Source organism: Oncorhynchus clarkii, chromosome 3 (genome assembly GCF_045791955.1).
Source record: "Oncorhynchus clarkii lewisi isolate Uvic-CL-2024 chromosome 3, UVic_Ocla_1.0, whole genome shotgun sequence".
In the NCBI taxonomy this organism is placed as follows: domain Eukaryota; kingdom Metazoa; phylum Chordata; class Actinopteri; order Salmoniformes; family Salmonidae; genus Oncorhynchus; species Oncorhynchus clarkii.
This window is the reverse complement of record NC_092149.1, coordinates 75,589,353-75,604,689: the sequence shown is the minus strand read 5'-3', so window position 1 is coordinate 75,604,689 and position 15,337 is coordinate 75,589,353. Positions and strand designations below refer to the sequence as shown.

The 15,337-nt window shown below is 46.1% G+C and overlaps 1 protein-coding gene across 3 annotated transcripts in view; it reads right to left on the bottom strand.

Moving 5' to 3' along the window:
- Positions 1 to 15,337, bottom strand: part of LOC139404405 (BCL-6 corepressor-like) — a 77,977-nt gene that overhangs the window by 53,652 nt on the left and 8,988 nt on the right. For all 3 annotated transcript variants that reach the window (XM_071147218.1, XM_071147219.1, XM_071147220.1), the window contains exon 2: positions 7,087 to 7,162. In XM_071147218.1, coding sequence (XP_071003319.1) covers positions 7,087 to 7,089 — 3 coding nt within the window. In that variant the 5' untranslated portion in view covers positions 7,090 to 7,162. The remainder of the gene's footprint in view (positions 1 to 7,086; positions 7,163 to 15,337) is intronic.

Here is a 15,337-nt window from a genome sequence, read left to right as displayed (position 1 = left end):
AGAGGACAAATGGCCTGGGTCTGTTTTCCATTGTTAGGGCTAGGCCCCAAAGTTCCAGTAAAGGAAAATCTTCACCCTACAGAATACAATGACATTATAGACAATTCTGTGCGTCCAACTTTGTGGCAACAGTTTAGGGAAGCCACTTTCCTGTTTCAGCATGACAATGCCCCCATGCACAAAGCAAGGTCCATACAAAAATGGTTTGCCGAAATCGGTGTGGAAGAATTTGAATGGTCTGCACAAAACCCTGACCTCAACCCATCAAACACCTTTGGCATGAATTGGAACGCCAACAGCGAGCCTGGCCTAATTGCCCAACATCACTGCCGACCTCACTAATTTTGTGGCTGAATGGAAGCAAGCAATGTTCCAACATCTAGTGGAAAGCCTTCCCAGAAGAGTAGAGGCTTTTATAGCAGCAAAGGGGTGACCAACTCCATATTAACGCCCATGATTTTGGAATGAGCTGTTCGACGAGCAGGTGTCATTTGGTAATGTGGTGTAAGTGAAAGTTAAAAGAGACAACTAAATATAGCGCTCTTGCATCTCCTTAATTTTTAAATAAATGTATTCAAAACTGTTCAATTATTGTCTCTTTTTGAGTCAACTAACTAGCTGCAGCTCATGCTTTCAGTACTAGATTCATTCTCTGATCCTTTGATTGGGTGGACAACATGTCAGTTCATGCTGCAAGAGCTCTGATAGGTTGTAGTACATCCTCCGGAAGTTGTCATAATTACTGTGTAAGTAGATTTACACAGTAATTATGACAACTTCCGGAGGATGTACTCCAACCTAAAAAAAATCACTGAAGCTGGAGACTCATATCTCCCGCACTAGCTTTAAGCACCAGCTGTCAGAGCAGCTCACAGATCACTGCACCTGTACATAGCCCATCTGTAAACAGCCCATCTATCTACCTCATCCCCATACTGTATTTATTTTGCTCCTTTGCACCCCAGTATCTCTACTTGCATTCATCTTCTGCACATCTACCATTCCAGTGTTTAATTGCTATATTGTAGTTACTTCGCCACCATGGCCTATTTATTGCCTTACCTCATTTGTACTTGCTGTATGTATGTATGTATGTATGTATGTATGTATGTATGTATGTATGTATGTATGTATGTATGTATATATATATATATATATATATATATATATATATATATATATATATTTCTACTGTATTATTGATTGTATGTTTGTTTATTCCATGTGGAACTCTGTTGTTGTATGTGTCGAACTGCTTTGCTTTATCTTGGCCAGGTCGCAGTTGTAAATGAGAACTTATTCTCAACTAGCCTACCTGGTTAAATAAAGGTTAAAAAATATATATACATTAAAAAGGGAGGGAAACTAGCTGTCCTTCGACTACACCATGGTGCTGTCCTGATGCTACACCATGGTGCCACCCTACAGAATGCTGTCGATGCTACTGTAGACTGCTTCGGCTACACCATGGTGCCACCCTACAGAGTGCTGTTGAGGCTACTGTAGACTGCTTCGGCTACACCATGATGCTACCCTACAGAATGCTGTCGAGGCTACTGTAGACTGCTTCGGCTACACCATGGCGCTACCCTACAGAATGCTGTCGAGGCTACTGTATGTAGACTGCTTCGGCTACACCATGGTGCCACCCTACAGAATGCTGTCGAGGCTACTGTAGACTGCTTCGGCTACACCATGGTGCTACCCTACAGAATGCTGTCGAGGCGACTGTAGACTGCTTCGGCTACACCATGGTGCTACCCTACAGAATGCTGTCGAGGCTACTGTAGACTGCTTCGGCTACACCATGGTGCTACCCTACAGAATGCTGTCGAAGCTACTGTAGACTGATTGCAAAACAGTGTGTTTCAATCAATTAGTTAGGTGACCTGTTAATATACAGTATTTAGTATAGTTTTATCTGAAAAGGATAACTTTAATGTTATACTATTTTTACTTGTATTAATTTCAATGAGAATGGCCCTCCCTTCCTCCTCTGAGGAGCTTCCACTGCTGCAATAGTTATTTTTAAAATGGAACAAAAAAGCTACATAATATTTCCCAAGCAAGAATTTAGCTAGGTCTGTCTGGGAATGGTCTGAGTGACCAACTTAATGGGAGGAGCCTAATTTGAGGGAGATGTTTTATTTAATTTTTTATTTCACCTTTATTTAACCAGGTAGGCTAGTTGAGAACAAGTTCTCATTTACAACTGCGACCTGGCCAAGATAAAGCATAGCAGTATGAACAGACAGCAACACAAGAGTTACACATGGAGTAGACAATAAACAAGTCAATAACACACTAGAATATACATTGTGTGCAAAAGGCATGAGGAGGTAGGCGAATAATTACAATTTAGCAGATTAACACTGGAGTGATAAATGATCAGATGGTCATGTGCAGGTAGAGATACTGGTGTGCAAAACAGCAGAAAAGTAAATAAATAAAAACAGTATGGGGATGAGGTAGGTAAATTGGGTGGGCTATTTACCGATGGACTATGTACAGCTGCAGCGATCGGTTAGCTGCTCAGATAGCAGATGTTTAAAGTTGGTGAGGGAGATAAGTCTCCAACGTCAACGATTTTTGCAATTCATTCCAGTCACAGGCAGCAGTGAACTGGAAGGAAAGGCGGACGAATTATGTAATGGCTTTAGGGATGATCAGTGAGATACACCTGCTGGAGCGCGTGCTACGGGTGGGTGTTGCCATCGTGACCTGTGAACTGAGATAAGGTGGAGCTTTACCTAGCATGGACTTGTAGATGACCTGGAGCCGGTGGGTCTGGCGACGAATATGTAGCGAGGGCCAGCCGACCAGAGCATACAGGTCGCAGTGGTGGGTGGTATAAGGTGCTTTAGTAACAAAACGGATGGCACTGTGATAAACTGTATCCAGTTTGCTGAGTAGAGTATTGGAAGCCATTTGTAGATGATGTCGCCGAAGTCAAGGATTGGTAGGATAGTCAGTTTTACGAGGGTATGTTTGGCAGCGTGAGTGAAGGAGGCTTTGTTGCGAAATAGAAAGCCGATTCTATATTTGATTTTGGATTGGAGATGTTTGATATGAGTCTGGAAGGAGAGTTTACAGTCTAGCCAGACACCTAGGTACTTATAGATGTTCACATATTCTAGGTCGGGAACCATCCAGGGTGGTGATGCTAGTCGGGCGTGCGGGTGCAGGCAGCGAACGGTTGAAAAGCATGCATTTGGTTTTACTAGCATTTAAGAGCAGTTGGAGGCCACGGAAGGAGTGTTGTATGGCATTGAAGCTCGTTTGGAGGTTAGATAGCACAGTGTCCAAGGAAGGGCCCAGAAGTATACAGAATGGTGTCATCTGCGTATAGGTGGATCAGGGAATCGCCCACAGCAAGAGCAACATCATTGATGTATACAGAGAAGAGTCTGCCCGAGAATTGAACCCTGTGGCACCCCCATAGAGACTGCCAGAGGACCGGACAACATGCCCTCCGATTTGACACACTGAACTCTGTCTGCAAAGTAGTTGGAGAACCAGGCAAAGCAGTCATTAGAAAAACCAGGGCTACTGAGTCTGCCGATAAGAATATGGTGATTGACAGAGTCGAAAGCCTTGGCCAGGTCGATGAAGACGGCTGCACAGTACTGTCTTTTATCGATGGCGGTTATGATATCGTTTAGTACCTTTAACGTGGCTAAGGTGCACCCGTGACCGGCTTGGAAACCAGATTGCACAGCGGAGAAGGTACAGTGGGATGCGAGATGGTCAGTGATCTGTTTGTTGACTTGGCTTTCGAAGACCTTAGATAGGCAGGGCAGGATGGATTTAGGTCTGTAACAGTTTGGGTCCAGGGTGTCTCCCCCTTTGAAGAGGGGGATGACCGTGGCAGCTTTCCAGTCCTTGGGGATCTCAGATGATATGAAAGAGAGGTTGAACAGGCTGGTAATAGGGGTTGCGACAATGGCGGCGGATAGTTTCAGAAATAGAGGGTCCAGATTGTCAAGCCCAGCTGATTTGTACGGGTCCAGGTTTTGCAGCTCTTTCAGAACATCTGCTATCTGGATTTGGGTAAAGGAGAAGCTGGGAAGGCTTGGGCGAGTAGCTGCGGGGGGGGGGGGGGGTGGAGCTGTTGGCCGAGGTTGGAGTAGCCAGGAGGAAGGCATGGCCAGCCGTTGAGAAATGCTTGTTGAAGTTTTCGATTATCATGGATTTATCGGTGGTGACCGTGTTACCTAGCCTCAGTGCAGTGGGCAGCTGGGAGGAAGTGCTCTTGTTCTCCATGGACTTTACAGTGTCCCAGAACTTTTTGGAGTTAGAGCTACAGGATGCAAATTTCTGCTTGAAAAAGCTGGCCTTTGCTTTCCTGACTGACTGCGTGTATTCGTTCCTGACTTCCCTGAACAGTTGCATATCGTGGGGACTATTCGATGCTATTGCAGTCCGCCACAGAATGTTTTGGTGCCGGTCGAGGTCAGTCAGGTCTGGATTGAACCAGGGGCTGTATCGGTTCTTAGTTCTGCATTTTTTGAACGGAGCATGCTTATCTAAGATGGTGAGGAAGTTACTTTTAAAGAATGACCAGGCATCCTCAACTGACGGGATGAGGTCAATATCCTTCCAGGATACCCGGGCCAAGTCGATTAGAAAGGCTTGCTCGCAGAAGTGTTTTAGGTAGTGTTTGACAGTGATGAGGGGTGGTCGTTTGACTGCGGCTCCGTAGCGGATACAGGCAATGAGGCAGTGATCGCTGAGATCCTGATTGAAGACAGCGGAGGTGTATTTGGAGGGCCAGTTGGTCAGGATAACGTCTATGAGGGTGCCCTTGCTTACAGATTTAGGGTTGTACCTGGTGGGTTCCTTGAGGATTTGTGTGAGATTGAGGGCATCTAGCTTAGATTGTAGGACTGCCGGGGTGTTAAGCATATCCCAGTTGAGGTCACCCAACAGAACAAACTCTGAAGCTAGATGGGGGGACGATCAATTCACAAATGGTGTCCAGGGCACAGCTGGGAGCTGAGGGTGGTCGGTAGCAGGTGGCAACAGTGAGAGACTTATTTCTGGAGAGAGTAATTTTTAAAATTAGTAGTTCGAACTGTTTGGGTATGGACCTGGAAAGTATGACATTACTTTGCAGGCTTCCTCCCACTTTGGCAGTTCTATCTTGACGGGAAAATTTTATAGTTGGGTATGGAAATCTCAGAATTTTTGGTGGCCTTCCTAAGCCAGGATTCAGACACAGCAAGGACATCAGGGTTGGCAGTGTGTGCTAAAGCAGTGAGTAAAACAAACTTAGGGAGGAGGCTTCTGATGTTGACGTGCATGAAACCAAGGCTTTTCGATCACAGAAGTCAACAAATGAGGGTGCCTGGGGACATGCAGGACCTGGGTTTACCTCCACAGGACCTGGGTTTACCTCCACATCACCCGTGGAACAGAGGAGGAGTAGTATGAGGGTGCGGCTAAAGGCTATCAAAACTGGTCGCCTAGAGCGTTGGGGACAAAGAATAAAAGGAGCAGATTTCTGGGCGTGGTTGAATATATTCAGACAGGGCTATGGCGGGGTGCGGGTACAGAGGAGGGAAGCCCAGGCACCGGGTGATGATAACAGGTTGTATCTCTGGACTGCTGTAATGGGTGAGGTCACCGCATGTGTGGGAGGTGGGAGAAAGGAGGTATCAGAGGTATGAAGAGTGGAACTAGGGGCTCCATTGTAAACTAAAACAATGATAACTAACCTGAACAACAGTATACAAGGCATATTGACATTTGAGAGAGACATACAGAGAGGCATAAAGTAATCACAGGTGTTGATTGGGAGAGCTAGCTAAAACAACAGGTCAGACAACAGCTAATCAGCTAACACAACAACAGCAGGTAAAATGGCGATGACTAGGCAGAGAGGGTCGGATTAACTACACACAGAGCCTGAGTTCGCGGCTGGGGCAAAAAGATAAATAATAAATAGAAAGAATGGAGTACCGTGATTAATGGACAGTCCAGTAGGCATCAGCTATGTAGCAAAGTGATCATAGTGTCCAGGGGGCAGCAGTAGATGATACAGGGGAGCCCCACTACGCTAGCGACACAGCGTTTAAAGTTAGTAGCGTCTGCTCCGACGGAGGCCTGATGAAGGCACGGCGGATGGAGTATTCGTCGGCAGACCAGTCATGGTGGTGCGGCGGGGCGCCGTGTCGACAGAGAATCCAAGCCAGACGGCGAAAGAGGTATTGTGGAATTTAGTTTGCTAGCCAGGAGATGTGCCTGGCTCACTGCTAACTGGTGCTAGCTTCGTGGCAGTGGCGTTAGCCACTATATCCAATCGGTAGCAGCGGTGATCTGGTGCCAAGGTTCAGAGTTTACAGCAAGGATCCGGTGGAGTTTTGGCTCTAGCCGTGTATGAGTGGGGTTCGGGTGAACAGCTGAGTAGGCCAGGAGGTGGGCCTCAGGGAATAGCTTCGGTACTAGGTGCCACGGTGAGTGAAAGCTAGCTGTGAGCTAGCTAGCTGCGAGCTAGTGAGCTAGCTAGCTAGCTGCAAGCTAGCTGTGAAGATCAGAAGTAGTGGTCCAGGGATTACGGCAGGAATCCGGCGTTGTTGTGGAGAGACAGTCCGATATTGGTAGACAAGCGATATTGGTAGACAGGCAAGAATTATCCAGGCTAAAAACAGGGCTGGTATCTGTGCAGAAGGTAAAAGCCGCTAGCAGTGGCTAACAATGACCTAATTAGCTACAAGCTATTTACTGGTTAGCTTCTGGAGATTCTTTAATGTGTTCAAAAATTGAAAATAATAGCGATTCCGTATCACATTGGGTGAGGCAGGTCACCGGAAGGTATAATCGAATAAAAAAATCAAGAGATTGAAAATAAATTGAAATATATATATACACAAAAAAGACGAAAAAATACAAAAGTACATGAGGACAAAACAAACACGTCTTCACTGCTACGCCATCTTAGATGTAACCAACAGTGATAGTTTCATCAGCTGCTGTGCAATTTACAGATACAAAACACAGGAAAACACATTGACTGTCCTGGGCCTTTAATCTTGTTATAAACAGTGTTATAAAACTGTAATATACATGATATAGACGATGACGTACCATGCTTTGTGTGATGTGGTTCCCTTCACTTAAATCCAGATTTCTCTGGGTCCCCGCATCACTAACAGGTACTCTCCTGGAGAGAGAAAACACATGGTCAGAATCATTTGCACACATACATATACATGTCATAATAGGGGTGTTTGCCTGGTGTGGTGGCAGTGGTGTGCAGTGCTCTAGTTAATGACTGGCTTAACGGCTTGAGTTTTCAATAGCACCAACAACACGTCACACACAAGAGCGAGAAGGGAGACGAAGGGCAGAAAGGTGGGGAGAGGGTGTGATTCCTCTGCTATTGCAACACACACACTCCCCCCTCCACCCAAAGTAGTCCCCCAATCTATAGCCCTCTCGCATTCTCCACCCACCCAAGGGAGTAGCCAACTTACATTGTGGGGCCCCAGCCATTCAATCACGTTCTCCACATACTCGTTTTCACTCGTACGCCCCCCTTGCCCTTCCCTCCCGCCATTCTGCCGGCTGGCTAATATTCAATTGCCTTCCAAAACAAACTTAAGGTCACTTTGAATAGGCTATTTATTGCTCAAACACCAAACATACAAACACATAACCTGCGTTATCACCATTAAGTGAGGATGGTGAAATTGCTGGTAGTGAGAGGTACCTATTTACCCAAGTCAGTCAGTGAGAGAGAGAGGAGAGGAAGAGAGAGAAACTTGGCTTCTCCATCATAGGAAAGAAACGGGTCTGTGACCTCGAGCTCCGGGCCACAGGCATGCCGCTTTTATTACAGTGACCTCGAGCTCATTAATCTCCTTCTCCCTTGCTGTTTCTCCCTTCCCCCTTGCCTGGAGGCTCAGGCACAACACAGTCCTGCCTGTCTGGTCTGGTCAGTCCTGTCTGGTCAGGAAAGTCTGGTCTGCCTGTCTGGTCTGGTCAGTTTGGTCAGGAAAGTCTGGTCTGCCTGTCTGGTCAGGAAAGTCTGGTCTGCCTGTCTGGTCTGGTCAGTCTGGTCAGTCCTGTCTGGTCTGCCTGTCTGGTCAGTCTGGTCAGTCTGGTCTGCCTGTCTGGTCAGTCTGGTCTGCCTGTCTGGTCTGGTCAGTCTGGTCTGCCTGTCTGGTCAGTCTGGTCTGCCTGTCTGGTCAGTCTGGTCTGCCTGTCTGGTCAGTCTGGTCTGCCTGTCTGGTCAGTCTGGTCTGCCTGTCTGGTCAGTCTGGTCTGCCTGTCTGGTCAGTCTGGTCTGCCTGTCTGGTCAGTCTGGTCTGCCTGTCTGGTCAGTCTGGTCTGCCTGTCTGGTCAGTCTGGTCTGCCTGTCTGGTCAGTCTGGTCTGCATGTCTGGTCAGTCTGGTCTGCCTGTCTGGTCAGTCTGGTCTGGTCAGTCTGGTCTGGTCAGTCTGGTCTGGTCAGTCTGGTCTGCCTGCCTGGTCTGATCAGTCTGGTCTGCCTGCCTGGTCAGTCTGGTCTGCCTGCCTGGTCTGGTCAGTCTGGTCTGCCTGCCTGGTCTGGTCAGTCTGGTCTGCCTGCCTGGTCTGGTCAGTCTGGTCTGCCTGCCTGGTCAGTCTGGTCTGGTCAGTTTGGTCTGGTCAGCCTGTCTGTCTGGTCAGCCTGTCTGTCTGGTCAGCCTGTCTGTCTGGTCTGCCGGTCTGGTCTGCCGGTCTGGTCTGGTCAGTCTGGTCTGGTCAGTCTGGTCTGGTCAGTCTGGTCTGGTCAGTCTGGTCTGGTCAGTCTGGTCTGGTCAGTCTGGTCTGGTCAGTCTGGTCTGGTCAGTCTGGTCTGGTCAGTCTGGTCTGGTCAGTCTGGTCTGGTCAGTCTGGTCTGGTCAGTCTGGTCTGGTCAGTCTGGTCTGGTCAGTCTGGTCTGGTCTGGTCAGTCTTGTCTGTCTGTCTGGTCTGCCTGTCTGTCTGGTCTGCCTGTCTGTCTGGTCTGCCTGTCTGTCTGTCTGGTCTGCCTGCCTGGTCTGCCTGCCTGTCTGGTCTGCCTGCCTGTCTGGTCTGCCTGCCTGTCTGTCTGGCCTGCCTGCCTGTCTGTCTGGCCTGCCTGCCTGTCTGTCTGGCCTGCCTGTCTGTCTGGCCTGCCTGTCTGTCTGGCCTGCCTGTCTGTCTGGCCTGCCTGTCTGTCTGGCCTGCCTGTCTGTCTGGCCTGCCTGTCTGGTCTGCCTGTCTGTCTGGTCTGCCTGTCTGGTCTGCCTGTCTGGTCTGCCTGTCTGGTCTGCCCGAACAACATCCGTGTGAGACATAACCCTTACATTTCCAGATAACATGTTGGGGGCGATGAAACAGAGCACCATTCATTTTCAATGGAGGGAAGTGAAGAGGGAGGAGGAACCATTGGGCGATGCGTGCATGGGCGAGGGAGCGTAAACCGGGCGGGACAAAAGTTGGGAAATGCTGAGCTTTATGCAAATACTCTGATTTTGCAATGATATTGACCAATCAAAGCTCACTAGCTTCCAGCCCCTACAACAATAAAATAGCTTCAAGTGTTTTGTCAAATACTGGTGGAATCAACTAATAAAAGAATGGACGACCTGACCAGAGAGGTCCAGGACCTGAAGAACAGTTTGCAGTTCTCCCAGGGTCGGCACGATGAGTTGAAACAGGAAAACGGCAAGATGACAGCAATCTGTAAGTCATTGAGAGAGAGAACATCAGTTCTGTGTGTAAATCCATGATAATGACAGAGAAATCTGATTATCGAGGGACAATCAAGGTGGAACAACATGGTTGTGGATCGAATTGTTGAATCTCCACGAGACTTGGACGAAGTCTGAGGACAAAGTGAGGGAAATGATCTACGAGAAATTGAACATGGACCACAGGAAAATTGAGTTGGATCGCATCTACAGGACTGGAAAACCCATTACCAGCCCAGGTGACAGGCCCAGGCCGATTGTGGTCAAGTTCCTGAGGTTCAAATAAATACAAGGTAGCTGTTCTGGAAAGAGCCACGGACTATCCTGAAGCTGTACGTCAGAAAAGGAAAGAACTTATCACAGCCATGAAAGCTGCCAGAGCTTGTGAGGACATTGCTTACATCCGCAATGACAGGCTCATTGTCTACCCTTCCTCCCAGAATCCTGGAAGGGATGAGATAGCTAAGCCTACGGGTTTGTAGCTTCAACCCTGCAGCACACACACACTAATTGATTAATGGACTGCTGAATGTACATTTTTTATCTTGCTTTGTTTGTTCTTTATCATATTATGTCCATCTCTGATAAGCTACCCAGGAAAGGGCTGAAAATATCCCATATTAATATATGTAGCCTTAGAAATAAGGTTAACTTGTTGAGTGTAGGGGGCAGTATTTTGATTTTTTTGGATGAAAAACGTACCCATTTGAAACTGCCTATTTCTCAGGCCCAGAAACTAGAATATGCATATAATTGTCAGATTAGGATAGAAAACTCAAAAGTTTCCAAAACTGTCAACATATTGTCTGTGAGTATAACAGAACTGATATTGCAGGTGAAAACCTGAGGAAAATCAAACCAGGAGGTGTCTTCTATTTTGTTACTATGAAGCCAAAGTAATTCCGCTATCCGAGAGTGGCAAAGCGGCCTTTACTGGTTGTATCAGCAGACCTATCAGCTTGCTCCCAGCTCTTAACAAACTGTCGGAAAATTGTATTTGACCAAATACAATGCTATTTTTCTGTAACCAAATTAACAATAGACTTTCAGCATGCTTATGGAGTAGGGCACTCAACATGTACTGCACTGACACAACAGGTTATTGATAATAAGATGATTGTGGGAGCTGTACTGTTAGAATTCTGTGCAGCTTTTAATATTATTGACCACAACCTGTTGTTGAAAAAACGTGTTATGGCTTTTCAAACTCTGCCATATCGTGGATTCAGAGCTCTCTCTCTAATAGAACAAAGGCTTTTTGTGAATGGAAGCTTCTCTAAATGTCAAACATGTAAAGTGTGGTGTTCCACAGTGCAGCTCTCTAGGCCCGCTACTCTTTTCTAATTTTACCAATGACACGCCACTGGCATTAAACAAAGCATGTGTGTCCATGCATGCTGATGATTCAACCATATACACATCAGCAACCACAGCTAATGAAGTCACTGAAACCCCTAACAAAGAGTTGCAGTCTGTTTTGGGATGGGTAGCCAGTAAAAAAAAAAAAAAAAAAACTGTTGAACAAGTTGAGACTAAATTATTTGGTTGTTACCTTAGATTATAAACTGTCATGGTCAAAACATATAGATTCAATGGTTGTCATGATGGGGAGAGGTCTGTTTTTTGACACCACACTCCAAAAAGCAAGTCATGCAGGCTCTAGTTTTGTCTCATCTTGATTATTGTCCGGTCGTGTGTTTGAGTGCTACAAGGAAAGACCAGCATGTCTTGCTCTTCATTGTAAACAGAGGGCTGATGTAAATACTATGCATGCCAGTCTCTCTTGGATAAGAGTTGAGGAGAGACTGACTGCATCACTTATTTTTAGAAGAAACAAAATGTTGAAAATCCCACATTTTTGCATAGTCAACTTGCACAGCTCTGACACACACACTTACCCCGCCAGGGTTCTATTCACAGTCCCCAAATCCAGAACAAATTCAAGAAAGCGTACAGTATTATATAGAGCCATTATTGAATGGGACTTCCTTCCGTCTCATATTGCTAAAATGAACAGCAAACCTGCAAACTATTTGATCTAGATAGTTTGTGTATAAGTATTGATATGTAGGCTTCGTGTGGCATTTTTTAAATGTAGTTCTGGCCTTGAGCTGTTTTTGTCTGTTAATCTTCTGTATTGTGTAATGTTTCATGTTTTGTGTGGACCCCAGGAAGAGTACATGCTGCTAACAGCTAATAGGAATCCTAACAACATACCAAACACTGGATTGGCTGTTGATACCTAGCACTACCTAGCCTGCTTGCTAGCATCCACATGAGGGCAAAGCTAGAATGGCTATCCAAATGATTGTGATGTGTGGAAATCCCCTGTCTCTCAATTCACCCGAGAACATCTGCTGCCCGAACAGCCGGGATCATTCAGTCTTTCCCATCCCACCATACCTTCTCTCGCACAAAACATTTTCCACAAACTCACAGGAAACTGTGTCAGGGTGACTGAATGCAGCAGCATGAAGAAGAAATAGAAAATGAGTGGAGCCAGGCTGTATGTCGACTTAGGAGCATGGAGAGCTCGAAATAGAGGAGGAAGGATGGAAAGGCAAACTGACGTCTCCTCCAATGATCCATGGGGGAACATTGGTGTAGCGGAGAGCATGTCATCCCCTCATGGGACAGTCGGTCTTAAAAAACACCTCCAACCGACCCACACTCTGCAAGACATTCAAAACTGTGTCATGGCGGCCTCTGTTGGTCCATCAATGTAAGCCTAAACTTGCCATGTTAAGCAATAAACCCCATTAAGAGCCTATATAAAACAGCAGAGAGCATTGCAGAAACCTGCAGTGTGTGGTTACAGGTTTGGATTGCTCAAGTAATCTGCAACACGAGGCTACGTTCACACGCATGGATCGATGAGGGCAAATGGGTTCAGCCCGAGTAGCCAATGCACTGTGTAATGTTCAATATCCTAGACTATATCCATGGGCACAAAATCCTCCACAACGAAAACACACACACATTGAGTAGTAATTTGAATTTCAATCTTTGCGCTTTACCAAAACATTAAAGGGTATAAAGCATGAGTTTTTACTCCCCAATGTAAGAGAGTGTGGTCAAATACTTACTAATGTAGTTGTAGTCACCATCTGGATACCTACAACTACAAACAGTTATATTTTAGTGTTTTTTACATATTTATTAACTTATTTCCAGATATCTACTAAACTACCCACAATACACTATTTCTCAACATTATATGGAAAATCTACTCTGCGTTAGCTAGCTCGACCTGGCTAACATTAGCCACTAGCCACGCAGACCGAGTGTTGGCAGTGGTGAGCTACAATCCACCAATCATGAGGAGGTGTGATGTAAACAACCAATCAGATTCCCCACACATGGGGGGAGCATAATCTCTGTGAAGTAGGCTACTAGAGTTTTTCAACCTACTAGCACACTACAGTAGCTGACTGACTGCGATTTTGTGATCATTTCCATCTACCTGGAACCTTCCTCCGATCGCCGCCATCTTGTTGGCTGTTACCCTCGTCTCCTGTGCCCAATGCTGCCTCTGGATTATTGCCTCTGGACTCTATCTACTTTGGATTTACCGCACTTTATTGCTATTGGAATAGCTGACTCTCCCTTGGCCGTTGAAACTGCCTCTCCCTCTGAAGCGCCTAGCTCCTTGGCTCTTCCTTGGTAGCTAACACAGCCGTCAATCCGTAAGTCTTCGCTCCCTCTACTTTATATCTGCTGGCTTTCTGTATTGTGTTCTGTGGGTTCCTGCCCATGTTCGACTAGTTAATATTGTTCTCTGGCTTACTACTTAGATATGTCAACCGTGGTGGATAGCTAGCTATGCTAATGTTACCGGTATATGCAGTTATTTGATAGCTAGTTCGATGGTGTTATGCATTTCCAAAACGTTGGTTTACTAGGTGTTGATAGCAACTGGTTGACTCATGCAGCGCTAACATAATGTTAGCAGGCTGGTAGGGCTAACATTAACAGGCTAGTTGGCTAGCAACATTGCAAGCTGATTTGCAACAAATTCATAAAGTGTTTGCTTATACATTGGCTGAAATTTTAATTGAAACCAGTAGTCATGAGCGCAAATGATTGTTTCATTTGAAGTTACATACACTGAGAAAAACAAACGCAGCATGCAACAATTTCAACGATTTTACTGAGTTACAGTTCATAAGGAAATCAGTCAAATTAAATAAATGAATTAGGCCGTAATCTATCGATTTCACATGACTGGGCAGGGCCGTAACCATGGGTGGGTCTGGGAGAGCATAGGCCCACCCACTTGGGCGCCAAGCCCAGCCCATCAGAATTAGTTTTCACCTACAAAAGGTTTTTTTTACAGACAGAAATACTCAGTTTCAGTTTCCTTAGCTGTCCGGGTGGCTGGTCTCAAACAATTCCGCAGGTGAAGAAGCTGGATGTGGAAGTCCTGGGTTGGTCATGGTTAAACGTGGTTTGCGGTTGTGAGGCCAGCAGGATGTACGGCTAAATTCTCTAAAACAACATTGGATGTAGCTTATGGCAGAGCCAATAGCTCTGGTGGACATGCCTGCAGTCAGCATGCCAATTACACGCTCCCTCAAAATCTCTGGCATTGTGTTGTGTGACAAAACGGCACATTTTAGAGTGACCTTTTATTGTCCCCAGCACAAAGTGCACCTGTGTAATGATCACACTGTTTAATTGGCTTCTTGATATGCCACACCTGTCAGGTGGATGGATTATCTTGGCAAAGGAGAAATGCTCACTAACAGGGATATTTAAAAAAAAATTGTGCACAAAATGAGAGAAATAAGCTTTGTGCATATATCTGGGATCTTTTATTTCAGCTCATGAAACATGAGACCAACACTTTACATGTCGTATTTATATATTTTTGTTCAGTATACATTTCAACTTATTTCTGTTTGAGTGTACATTATAGGGAACAGGCCGACTCGCATGGTCCTCCATATAACGGTCTCCTCCATGATTGGTTTTATGTAATAACTCGAAAAATTGAAAAGTTAGAATGTACTTTGAATTGGCACTTTTAATGTATATGCTAGTGCATATATGCATATGTCCGAAGCCGGAATGTTTGACATCAACGCCTCTTTACAAAACACAAGTGTATAGCAACACCAACACGCTGAGCGCCTTCATACGAGACTGTGTGTGTGTGTGTGCGCGCGCGTAACGGAAGGAAAAGCCAGAGCATGTCGATGCCCATCCCTGGTGCTAAGAATAGTTTGCGCAACAAACAACTCCCGACAGCCATTCATCACAAACCGTGGTCAGGGGGTAGGCGGGCGGGGAGAGCGAGGGAGCGGCCGGGCTGGAGCCCGATTCGCACCATTAAACCGAAAACCACCGGGTGTTTTTAGCAAGCCTAGTAACCTGTAGTCCAGTCATTATTGTGTTGTGGGGGAGGGAGCTGCGTAGAGAAAGAGAGAGAGAGCGAGTGAGTCGGAGAGAGATTAAGAGAGACCTCAGTTCCAGTCGATCTCGTTTCCTTTTACTATCGCGACTTGACCTCCATCTGACATGCCATATGAGGAGGAACAAACACCAGCGCCACTGATCATTTCCTCACAGCCAACGCTCAACCGACTTCCCAGGTTGCCCTCCTTTAATTTGTTATCCCTTGGGAGAGAAGAATGTAGGTGTGTGTTACAGAAAAG